The sequence below is a fragment of the Limulus polyphemus genome, unplaced genomic scaffold (genome assembly GCF_000517525.1).
Source record: "Limulus polyphemus unplaced genomic scaffold, Limulus_polyphemus-2.1.2 Scaffold78, whole genome shotgun sequence".
Taxonomy (NCBI): Eukaryota; Metazoa; Arthropoda; class Merostomata; order Xiphosura; family Limulidae; genus Limulus; species Limulus polyphemus.
The window spans coordinates 1,011,461-1,023,933 of NW_013665688.1; the positions used below are offsets into that span (position 1 = coordinate 1,011,461).

Sequence of the window (12,473 nt, forward strand, 5' to 3'; positions counted from 1 at the left end):
CTATAGAACATATATCAATTAATAATGGCTGGGGACGGCTTAAATGGGGAATGAAGAAAAACTTTAATATAAGCTTAACATGACAGCAAATGTACAACGTTTCGACAAGGGTTTGTCCTGGTAATTGTACCTGATGAGGACAAAACCTTGTCGAAACGTTGTACATTTGCTGTCATGTTAAACTTATATTAAAGTTTTTCTTCATTACCCATTTAAGCCGTCTCCAGCCATTATTAATTGAAAACATTGTTCACTACAGTTTATTCAGAAGTTTAATACTGAAAAAAATACAGGTTTGTAAAGTTTATTTGTACATGTCCTTTGTAATGCACACAAATGATAAATACATAATGTCAGTTGCAGTTTCTTAAAATTCTTTCTTCTTTACACATTATGAAACACCAGCTAATTGTAACCTCATATTTCTTTTAAATAATTTGTTATAAAGGATTAAAAATTGAATTAAGTTTGTACAGTGTTCAATTCAAGTTCACTGAAGGAACAAGTATGCAACATTATGTAACTGGACATATGTATACTACATGTCAGAGAATTTAACAGAAATTGTATTTTTTAATTCAATTCACAGGTACTGAAAACATAAATAAAAACATCATTCTTTATTACATATTTTGCCATATTTATGATGTTTTTGTTAATTATAAATACATTCTCTAATGTAAATGGTAATATACATGTTATATTTATCCTCCAGTTATTGATGTTGTATGGGTTAAGAAAGTTTTATTTTGGCAACTTTGAAGAATGTATACTTCCCCAACTATAGTAATTACATAATAATCACCACAATATGTACACAGAAATCTTTAACTGTAAACTCAATAGAGCGTATAACATCTAACTACATCTCTCTCCATACCAAAATCACCACCTTACAGAACATTCTAATAAACAATGGCTATCACTTGCATTTTATTCAAGCCCTAACATGCAAGTTCCTTTCTCACAAATTTGAATGTCCAAAGAAAACTCACAATGTTGACAAATGCCCACTAAGACTGATTGTTCCTTTTCAGGTAAGCAAAGTTTCTTGGTGAAGTCACAAATTTTAAGATTAATTAAACTGTTTTATCCACAAGTTCAACTATAAATGATATTGAAATAACCTTTCAATATAAAAAATCTATTCAGATCTAAGAACTTATTACCTACCCCTATGCGTTTCAGGATTGTATATAAATACACATATAGTGGCTGTAATGCCACTTACATTGGCAAAACTATACACCAATCACACCTGTAAGCCTGCAAACATATGGGAGTATCAAGCAGAATTGGTAAAAACTAACAAATCCACAAGACTTCACAATTCATACACAATGAAAGCAACAACCACCCCATCTTGATTAAGAATTTCAGAGTCATCTCATCTGGATCGTCCAATATTGAACTTTTAATTAAAGAAAATTTATTTATTATAAATGAGCTTCCAATATTAAATAATAGCACAGCTTCACTACAATTGAGTCTGTTCTGAATACTTGTATAATATTATTACAATTGTTGCATTATCCTATCCTATTCTTTCTTATTTATTTGTTTGTCTTTTAACTTACTTCATCCTTTTATTATGTATTTTAATTACTCTTTATAAAATGTTTGAACTTTATAAATTTTTGTACCTAATATTTTACCTTCTTCAATATTAAATTTTGATTCCTGTTGAATGAATTTGTTGCAAGCAAAATTAAGATATAAAACAATCTGGGTGGAAATGTTCAAAGTCAAAAATCAGATGTAATGATCACAAATCACACATATAATAATTAGTATATGATAATTAATAAATTTAATTTAAAGCAGGGATGCAAGAAAATTATTCACATAAGCATACATAATTTTTCTATGGTCTGAAATTAGCATCAGTGGTATGTAATGTAATATACAAAAGCAACACAATAAAAATCTCAAATGTTAAAAGTGATGATAAAATCTCCAAAAACATTCCAGTAATTAAAAATTACCTAGAAAATAAAGAAGTAACCGAAGACAAAAATAGTTTGCAGAGAGCTATTTACCTTTTGCCAAGGATGGGCCTTGATTTGAGGAAACTTAAATTCCGTGTAGTTACGGTTCATCTCCCTGATTTGTTCTTTGGTGGGAGTCCCAAGAACCTTGATAATCTCTACCAATTGGTCCACCCCACTGTCACCAGGAAAGATAGGCTGACCAAGTAATAGTTCTGCAAGCACGCATCCTGCTGACCAGACATCTGAATAAACAGAACACCATAGACTTTTACTCAGCAATCCATTTAGAAACTCACAAAGAAAATTGATTACAAGCAACAGAGAGATAGAAGGATTGCACTGCTTTGCAACTTGTAAATATAATAGCGTGTCAAGTCTGAAGTATTATAGATCAGGGCATTTCATACATGTGTATAGACTTTATCACTAAAATATTTTAGTTCTTTAACTAGTCAATATAATTCCTCTTCATTCCAACTCTTCGTTACTTGTTTTTAAAACTATACTACAGTATTTTAAAGAAAAAACTATGTGTGTATAACTGATATAGGAAAATAACAAAATGAAGAAGAAACAGTTCACCCAACATTAAAATGAAGGTGTAGGTTTTGGCACATCACCCCTGCTAAACAGCATTTATAACAATGTTCAAGAAGCATATGTATATTGTATATAATAACTTCTCAGAACAGGCTTTAGTTCACATTTTTCATGTTTCATACCCAGGGGTGTGTGCAAGTTATATCATCCCAGGCCCAGAACAAATAAACTTAAACAAGTAGTGTTATCTTGGTATTTTATCTGGTGTACAAACAGGCTATCTACAAACCACCTACAATCAGGCAACAATTTAGAAGAAATATTTTTTTATAAACATTTTATTTTTAAAAAATAAAAATAAAATTATCAGTGCAGAGCAGTTGTAGAACACTATTACACACCATCACTCATGTAATTTGAATGTAAGTTCAGCAGTATGTGAATAAATACTGAACAATTGTTTGTTTGTTTTGAATATCGTGCAAAGCTACACGAGGACTATCTGCGCAAGCCGTCCCTAATTTAGTAGTGCAAGACTAGAGGGAAGGCAGCTAGTCATCACCACCCACCGCCAACTCTTGGGCTACTCTTTTACCAACGAATAGTGGGATTGACCGTCACATTATAATGCCCCATGGCTGAAAGGGTGAGCATGTTTGGTGTGACGAGGATTCGAACCCACGACCGCAGATTGCGAGTCGAGCACCCTAACCACTGACACATATATTAAGAGGTTTTTTTTTAAATACTTGATACATAAAGACTAATGTAAAGTATTACATAAAATTATTTTGAATTCTGACGGTGACTATAACAATTAAGGATGGGGAATGGTTATAAAATCATGTTCACGGTTAGTTAAGCATAACTAACAGATGATCAATTGCTGATTAATTAAACATACATGATTAATAATTTTAATTTTTCACCATTAGTCTGGTTTTCGCTGCTGTGGAATTCAGCACTTGCTGTCATGATACCCCCACTCATTAGCCAATGAACAGGTGCTCATGCAAATGCATCACTGTATGATAAATGGAAATTGTTTTCACACAGGTGATTGTTAGTTGTTCATCTAAAGTTTATCAACCTTTGCAAGTTACCACTGTCAAGGTTTTTTTCTTGCAGTGAAATGCATACTTTTCAAGGCTTTGATTTAAAACAAAAAGGCAAACTCGTGTACTTTCAAGGTTTACAAATATCTATGTAAGCCCTATACAAGTTAAATTATTGAAATGTTGTGCAATATGCTTTTTTAGTTACATCTTTAGTCATTTTAAACCACTTCATCCACTATGTAATGTAGTTTACAATGTTTCATGTTACAATGATTACATGTTAATTCAAGATGCTTAAAAACACAATTTTTCAAAACTTTTCATGCATATGCAAATTGACAATTAATAGTGTAAAATAAATTAATCAAATTCAATACGCACAACACAAATATTTTCAGGAAAATTGTTTCACATTAACAAGTCATTTCTCCTAACAATTTACATTTTTTAATTCACTTAGTATTTCTTTCAACAATATTATACATTTATTAACAGCAAAATATGGAATTAAGTATATAAAACTTGTTACACTATTCAACCAACCAATGTGATAAATTCCATTCACATTGAGACCAATATTAATCTTTAAAGAGAGGTAAAAGGAAATGAACTATTTTCCAAGGACACTGGACAATCACAAAACATACTCATATTATTAAAACAAGGTTACGAGCTCCTTACCTATCATTGTTGTATAGTCAGTAGCACCAAATATCAATTCTGGTGCTCGGTAGTAACGTGAGCAAATGTATGAAACATTTGGTTCACCTCTAATTAGGTTCTTAGCACTAAAATAAAAAAAAAAAACTTTCTTAGTCTTAATTATTGACACTTAAAATTATTTCATCAAATAGTTTAAAATGAAAAAAAAATAACATATAACAGTTAATTCAATACAACAGGTTTATTTATATTTCACTTTCTGAAGTAAGAAGATTTAAATAATCTTCAAATGTTCTGTCTCTCTGTACTCTACTATTTTTCATCATTTTGAAGTGAATATGAAAACATTACCTAGTTATCTAGATTTTTTACTCAAAAGAAGCAAATTAATAATTACTTATTTATAGCTAAAACTATTAATTTTTCAAGTTAGATGAAAAATGATCATATTTCTTAACTTACACACCCAATAGCAAAAATAAACATGGAAACCACACACTGAAATCAGTACAGACAGTGTACAGCTTCTGCCAATCACTTCATCCATGGATGGTGGTTATCTATAGGGTAGTACACTTGTGTTAATGTGATCTTTTGTGAACGTTTGTCACACATCATTTTACTGACTTGTAGAATTAGCCTACAATTACCATTTCCACAGATGTATGTGTAATGAAGAAGGTATGATCTCCAGCAAGCATACACTCAGGGGCCATAGGAAGTGGTAAGGCCAGTCAGGCCATGATCTGACCAATTTTTCAGGACATGTATAGCTACAACTCATGTATTAAACTTGCTTCTTTTAATTTAATTCATTATGTGTATGCAGTATTTGTAGTTAAAATGGCTCAAGATTCAATCTCATAACATTAAGTTTTCAAAGATTTTCTGAGGGAGCATGCCACCAGACTCCAATAGAAATAGCATATTTTGCATGCCGGTTGTGTGCTTTGTAGGTATCACTGGGTGATGTATGCAAAACATTCTTACAGGCTCAGATATTTGGTACTGTAAATTACAAACTGAGTCAAGGAAGAAAGCTCAGACTTTCCACTATTAATGTAAAGTATCTCTGGGCATGTTAAAATGGTCAAACATTTTAGCAATGTCTTAATTTTTTGTATATTATTTACAGTTAGAATCCAAACAGTGATGTCATTTCACACATACAAAAAAGTTATATAATAACCAAACCATAAAAATGAAGTTTTACTGCAGTTACATGATCTATCCCCATCCTTTTTCAGCTTTATTAGCATTACTAAGAGTTTGCCTTACATATGTGTTATATCTTGCACTTTGAATTTTCAGTTCTTCTACAAAACTGTGAGAATGTATACCCTTACTCAGGTCAGTTAGCTAATAATTTGCATTAAAAGAAAAAGAAAAAAAAGAAGACAGTTTTAAACAGAATTCTAATTTGGCTTAGCTGTAGATTCAGAGAACTACAAATATTAAGAAATGTTAGAAATGAAAACCTGAATGAAACAACTGTTAGACACATGGTTTGCAAAGTCTTAATAAAAAATAAAAAAAATAAAAAAGAAGAAGAAGTAGAAGAGAATTCTGTGACAGATATACTAAGTCCAATAACACATAATCTAGATACTAATTAGAAAGTTTGTACTGTGTATCAAACAACCTGGTTCAGTATTTCCAATATGCAAAGGAAATAAATCTGTAGATATCAGTGACAACTCTTTGGTTTAGAAAGGGTTAAATGAAGTTATAATTTTTTTTTTTACTTTCCACTACTGTTAGTTTGTATTCATATAGTTTCTTTGTTTATAGACACAATTTTCATATTACTAGTAAAAAAGGAAGATATTTGCTGTACAATCATTACAGAATTCACTCAGTCCTAACAGCACAACTGGCAAAACAGCTTAAGAAAATACTTGTTTGAAAATTAACATACTAAAAATAACTAATAATCTTGCTTATTGGTTCGAAATTTCCAAACACTAACTGAACTTTAACTTATTAACACTAAATGTTCCTTCCTTACCTTCCAAAATCACACAACTTTAGAACTCCTGTCTCTGGATCTAGAAGTAAGTTTTGTGGCTTTATGTCTCGATGACAGATTCCTAAGGAATGAATGTAGGCTAAACTGCGGAACAGCTGATACATGTACAACTGAAATGCAAAAAAATTACATATCACTTGATAACTTCTAAAATATATTATTTAAAATGATGGCCATGCTAATCTTAGTCCTTTCAAAAAAAAATATATATATATATATCAAAACAAAAAGTGAAACTGGGTGTAATTAAAAATATATCTTCATACTAAAAATCAAAATTACAACTTAGATAAAACAATTTCAAATGAAAAGGTAGTGTTTAATTTAAAATATTACACATCTTTCCGACAATGCTTTTTCATTTATGACTCTCAAATGCTGATCTTGACAACCAAGTGTTTGTTATCCATAGATTTTGTATTTCCAATCATTACAGAATTTCCAAGAAGTCACAGGACTAGTGATCTAAACATACAATGGAAACTTTTCTGTATAAGCCAATTAGTTTTCCAAATCAACAAAGAATTGTGTAGAGATCAGAAGTGGTAAAAGGTAAAAATTTCTTCAAATACCACATAAAAAATTATACTTTATTTTGCAATATCTATATAATGTTTCTAATTTCCAACAATTTCACCAGTAGGTTGTTTTTCGCAAAGCTAAAAAACAAACAATACAACAGGTGCATCATATTAATACACCCATGAACTTAAGAGTTAAAAAGATAGTGAGTTAGAAAAACAATGACAAAGCTACTGCTTAGTTGCACAATGCTTTGCCACACACAGAAGAAATTATTATATTCAATATTTAAAGTTTTTAAACAGAGTGATTAGAGATGTCATTCTCATTATAGAGTTTGTGCCCCATGGGATAAAAAAAGGCTACTAATTTCTATATCTTTGATGCTCATTCATGGGGTCTCAAAAAAACTATGGCAATTACTTTGTATAGGAAGTGAGAATGATGGTGAGTAAAACAAAAGTTCCAATGTTAGCAGATGAAATAATAGTCAACACAAAAATATCCAAGTTAAAATTATTCACTACTCACCTTAATAAATGATATTGGTATGGTTTGTCTTGATTTACTATAGTGTCTTGCTACTCTATAGACCATTTCAGGAATAAATTCCATGACCAAGTTGAGGTATACTTCATCTTTCTGAAATAAAACATACTGAGAAGTTAACTAATTATGAATAAGCAACTTTCATCTGTATCCATGAATCTAACTACTGTTGGTATAAAAAGTACTGATCTTATGTATTCTTAAACTGGAATAAAATGTACAACATCTTTTTTCTTTTCGTACGAATTATTTTGCAAGCTACATAAAACAAAGAAAAATTCAAAACTATACTCAGAGTTAAAAAGTACTTTAGCTGTACAAAGTTATGATAAATCAAAGAATCTGTATTCAACAAATTCAAACTGATATAAGAATCAAGTTAAAAAAAAATGTTTGTTGAAACCCACAATACTTAAGGTTCTTTAGCAAAATCTTGAGATTTTGAGGGAAAAAGAGACACATTTAATAATCTCTTCTGTTCCATCACTTTTGTATTTCTGCAAGCTTACCCTTTCTCCACTTGAATAGAAAAAGTACTTCAGTCTGACTATATTACAGTGATCCAAGCGTCTCATAATCTGCAGCTCCCTATTCTGAAATTTAAAAAAATCATAGTAAAATGTATTGAGATCACTTTTATCACACACAATATAATGTTTCTTTCGTATGCTCAAAGAATCAACAGCTATTTATTTCCATTTTATTACATTTCATATACTTGAAAAATTCTGATTTACTTCAACAAATATACTAATGAAATACTAAACCACAGTGCTCTTAATTACTGACACCATGAATAAGCTCAATCTTATGACTGTACTAAAGTATCAAAGTGCATTAAATTCCTTTATTTATGAACTTTTTTAGAATGAGATTTGAAGAAGGCAATGACCAAATTTATAATCAAGAATAAATGAATTTACTGTTACAATTGGGTGATTTAATCAATTTATCAATTACCTATAAGCAGCAATTATATCAATTAGTGTTTTCAATTATTCCAAATAGCCAAGTAATTGAAATATTGCCATTATGTTTATTTGTTATTAAGCACAAAACTACATAATGGGTGTGTGGTAAGATGCTTTGTGATTTGAAGGTATTGAGTTTGATTCCTATCGTCACTAAATTTACTAATTTTGGACTGCTGACTAGAGAGAAGACAACTGACTGGTAACACCTATTGTCAATGCTCTAGTCATTCAGATGTTCAACAGAATGTTAATTTACTGTCTTTTTAACACTGTATTACATTTCTAAGTACTAGGCACAGTTCTAGTGAAAGGGTCATGGAGGGGACAAACCCCCTGCATTTCTTTAGAGGTTAATATCTATATTATTTATTGTAAAAGCAGGTACAGATTTAGGGGAGAGTGTACAAGGAGGTCAAAACCCCTACTTCATCCCTTCCATACATTTGTTCAGAAATTAATAATTGCATCATTTAATGTTCAATAAGTTGGCACAGATCTAGGGGTTCAAACCTCTCCATTTGTTTTCAGAAATTAATTGAAAACCCAGCTTTATCTTTTTTGTTTGCACCATTAAAAGGTTCTTGAAAGTCTCATCTGGTTTCGCATATTTAACAAATAAATCATGATATTCATCATATGCCTTTTTGAAAATAATCCCAAAATATGAATCTTTGTCACATACTAAAGCAATATATTAACAGGATGCACACTAAACACACTCCTAGAAGCAACAGATTGAGTAGGAATTTCTGTCAAAACACCTGAATGTTCAGCATCTGCCGAAATGCGACTAATTTTGTGTGTTTTCTGGTATGAAAAAAAATCACAGTACCAGAAAAATTAAACAATTTGAATCGTATGTTATATAACATGTATAGGTCAATCTTCAGAAAGAATTAATGGAACAAAACTGAGAATTTCTCATATTATAAACTTGATCTATAGCTATCACTTTGAAAAGCTCTCTTCGTACCATCAGATCTGATGAGTTGAAAAACCAGGTAATTTTTACAAATTTTGGGTGGCTATACTTAATGATATAGATACACTGAATTTTCAAGTTATGTTTCACACTCTGGTGTTGGACAATGACTAAAACATTCCAAGTTATGAATAATTTATCTTCACAAAGGTGCTTCTCCTCTTACTGTACAAGCACTTACTCAGTTTGTCAATCCAATTGAATCCTAAGAACTTGTTTAAATTACTCAATTCATTAAAAAAAAATGGCACCATTACAAATTTCTGGAATGGAATATTTTTTGAGAAAATTAACTTTGAAGATCATACTAAACTTACATTTAATAATAAAAACGATTTTATTACTGTTTTTCTGGCTGATTAAGCAAGAAATTGAAATTTGTTTTGCCAAATGCCTGCCCAGGACAAGTTTTACCATTGTACTTTGCCTGCTGAACAAGTATTTTTTTTCCCACATTATTCATTCTATTCCTAAAACTATTCCTATTGCCAACAAAACTGAGCTGCCAATGGCATTGCACTGATTGTGTTCACTATTATATAAAGGTAAAAGCCTCAAGTTTATATTCTAGCTATTTCTGTAGAATGGGGGGGACAAGTGCATTTTTCTAGCATTTTGTACACACCCTTTTACAGACGCAGACAAATAGAATTATACATAAAGTATACTTGAAGGCTATAAAAACTTGTAAACTTTGGTGAACTTTCAAGTTTGTAAGACAAATACTTTAATATAAAGTAACACTCTGCATACCCCACTCAGAGATAAATTGTCATGAACTTCTTTACAACGAGTTTAAGATTATGAAATTTTCCACAACCAACACTAATATAGCAGAGGAGAAGTATACTCAAATATGACAGCTGAGGAATGGCTCCATTGCCTGATTTGGCATGGAATTACTCACTTTCAATTAAAGAAAAATGAAAACTTATTTGCCAGCTGATTTACTAATAATTTCACATAACTTGACAATTGTCACAGATGTTGAATTATTTTGTTTTTTGCTTTTGCTGCTTACACACATAGAACATGATAATATTCTTTTATTCAAATTACATGCAATTATCCTGCTGAAATGTTATTATTTTTATTTTACATTAGATATTTCTGTACAAAAACATTAGATTAAATTAGTGGTAAAAATAAAAAAGAAGAATCAAGTTGACTATCATTATACATACTTTGTCTAAAACTAATTCACTATTAATGAAATATACATGCAGACAGTGTGTACTGCTAAGTTATTTGCCAGCAAAGACTGAAACTTGTTAACCTAACAGTGTAATCATTTTTAAATTATTGTTCCATATTTACAAGAGAAATCAATCTGAGTCTTTCTAGGTTGACACACTCAGAAAAACATAATCAGTATAATCATGGTTCAAACTAAAACATGATATTTTAATAACTTGGGTGCACTGTTCCATAAAACAGAAAGTGTAGAATTTGATATCTATCTTAAATTCTTATTTACCTTTTTTTTTTTTACTTACATCAATAAAAGTAAAATGTAAATCAAGTTTTTTGGAAATCAATGACTAAAGCTTTCTCGTATCCAAAAGTTTTAAGTGTCCTGAAAGTAAAGTACAAATAACCTAAATCTAGTATTATAATACAAGTCATTACAGAACAATCATATGCCTTGCCAGAGATTTTCTGAAGGTTAATTTGATGTTTATTGTAAACAAAATACTGTGAACTGTAAATAGTATACTCAATGCACAATGAAAATTAACTATCCATATGAAAATTCTACTTTTTCACTAATGAATGTGACTTTTCAAGAGTTGCTTTTAGTTTTTAGGTCAGTGCACTAATACATTTACTGTATTTTCACAATCATTTTAGGTACATCTTCCAACTGTTATGTAATAGCTACTACATTTATCTTCAAGAAAATAACCATATGTGAAAAAACAAAACAACGGTTTTTTCTAAAGGCCAGCACTGTAATTGAATTCCATTCTTATCTAAAAATGCATATCTGAAAATCAGAACTATTTAAGTAGAGTTGGCCAGAATTATTATGAAGTAAAGAAGGCCAAAATAAAAGCATAAAACAGTGTACACCTTACATGAAAGAAATCACTTGTGTGAAACAGATATTGTTTTAAAGAAAAATCCAGAGGTCAACTAAACCACACAAAACATGGTATTTCACAAGTAAGAGCTATTAACAGCTACATAAAAATAGTCCTTACAGAAGCAGTGTACAAGGATAATAATGTAAATTACATTCAAAATTTAATTAAACACCTTTAATATCAATGGATGTGAATGAAATTAATATTATAATGTGTGTTATGATTCGAGGTTTTATTTTATCCAAGTTTTAAGTCCTTTATTTCAAAATAAACCTCTAAAAACTACTTAAAACTTCAGATTTATTGCATTGTTACCAACGAGCTATGAAAATTCTCTACTTCGGCACTCTCTGTCTTCAATAATACAACAGCAATACTGTAGAGGTAGGTCATAACAATGAGATACTTAGATAACCTTTTGACTCATTAGTTTCAAAGTTCTCTGAACAAAATAGAGTTGAAACAAGCAATAATTTTTTCAACCCCTGACAGCTGCCATGCTCACCATCAACAGATTTGCTTGAGCTTTATTGTCTCCATATAGATGTGTACATGACATGTGTATAGACATTGGCACACAGTTGTCATCATTGGTTATATGAAATTGATTATAGTATGGTTGGCTGCTTGATGGACTATAGCACTTATAGTTGTTTCTTCCCTAAATATGTTATAGTTAGGTACAGTTTAAATTTTATTTAGGTCTTACTATTATATTTTAGGTAATTATGCATTATCTATGTTTTAAAATGCATAATTGAAAGGTTTAAACGCTTTTTAAATGTACATCATACCTTGCTTCCATTTTCAAGGCTTAGGATATTATGCACAGAAGACAAATTTTGCCAATGAGTTGTGCATGTATCCCAAAGTAACTAATATATCTCAAAGGCAAATTTGAGTTGCATCGAGATGAATAATAAGTGGTAAAGGACAATAAATAAAAATAAAACATTAAAAATTAACTATTTGTGAAAAGGAAAAGAGCTGAAATTACGAATTTAACAAAAGGAAAATACTTTAAAGGTATTCAATAAAAAATTAAAAGGTAATAGTTGTTTAGTCGTGGGAGGCAAGG

The 12,473-nt window shown here is 30.3% G+C and overlaps 1 protein-coding gene across 2 annotated transcripts in view; it reads right to left on the minus strand.

Moving 5' to 3' along the window:
* Positions 1 to 12,473, minus strand: part of LOC106467272 (glycogen synthase kinase-3 beta-like) — a 47,231-nt gene that overhangs the window by 7,428 nt on the left and 27,330 nt on the right. For both annotated transcript variants that reach the window (XM_013927604.2, XM_013927613.2), the window contains 5 exons: positions 7,862 to 7,945; positions 7,335 to 7,445; positions 6,261 to 6,391; positions 4,271 to 4,377; positions 2,040 to 2,233 (listed from right to left, as the gene is read on the minus strand). In XM_013927604.2, the coding sequence (XP_013783058.1) occupies positions 2,040 to 2,233; positions 4,271 to 4,377; positions 6,261 to 6,391; positions 7,335 to 7,445; positions 7,862 to 7,945 (627 nt within the window). The remainder of the gene's footprint in view (positions 1 to 2,039; positions 2,234 to 4,270; positions 4,378 to 6,260; positions 6,392 to 7,334; positions 7,446 to 7,861; positions 7,946 to 12,473) is intronic.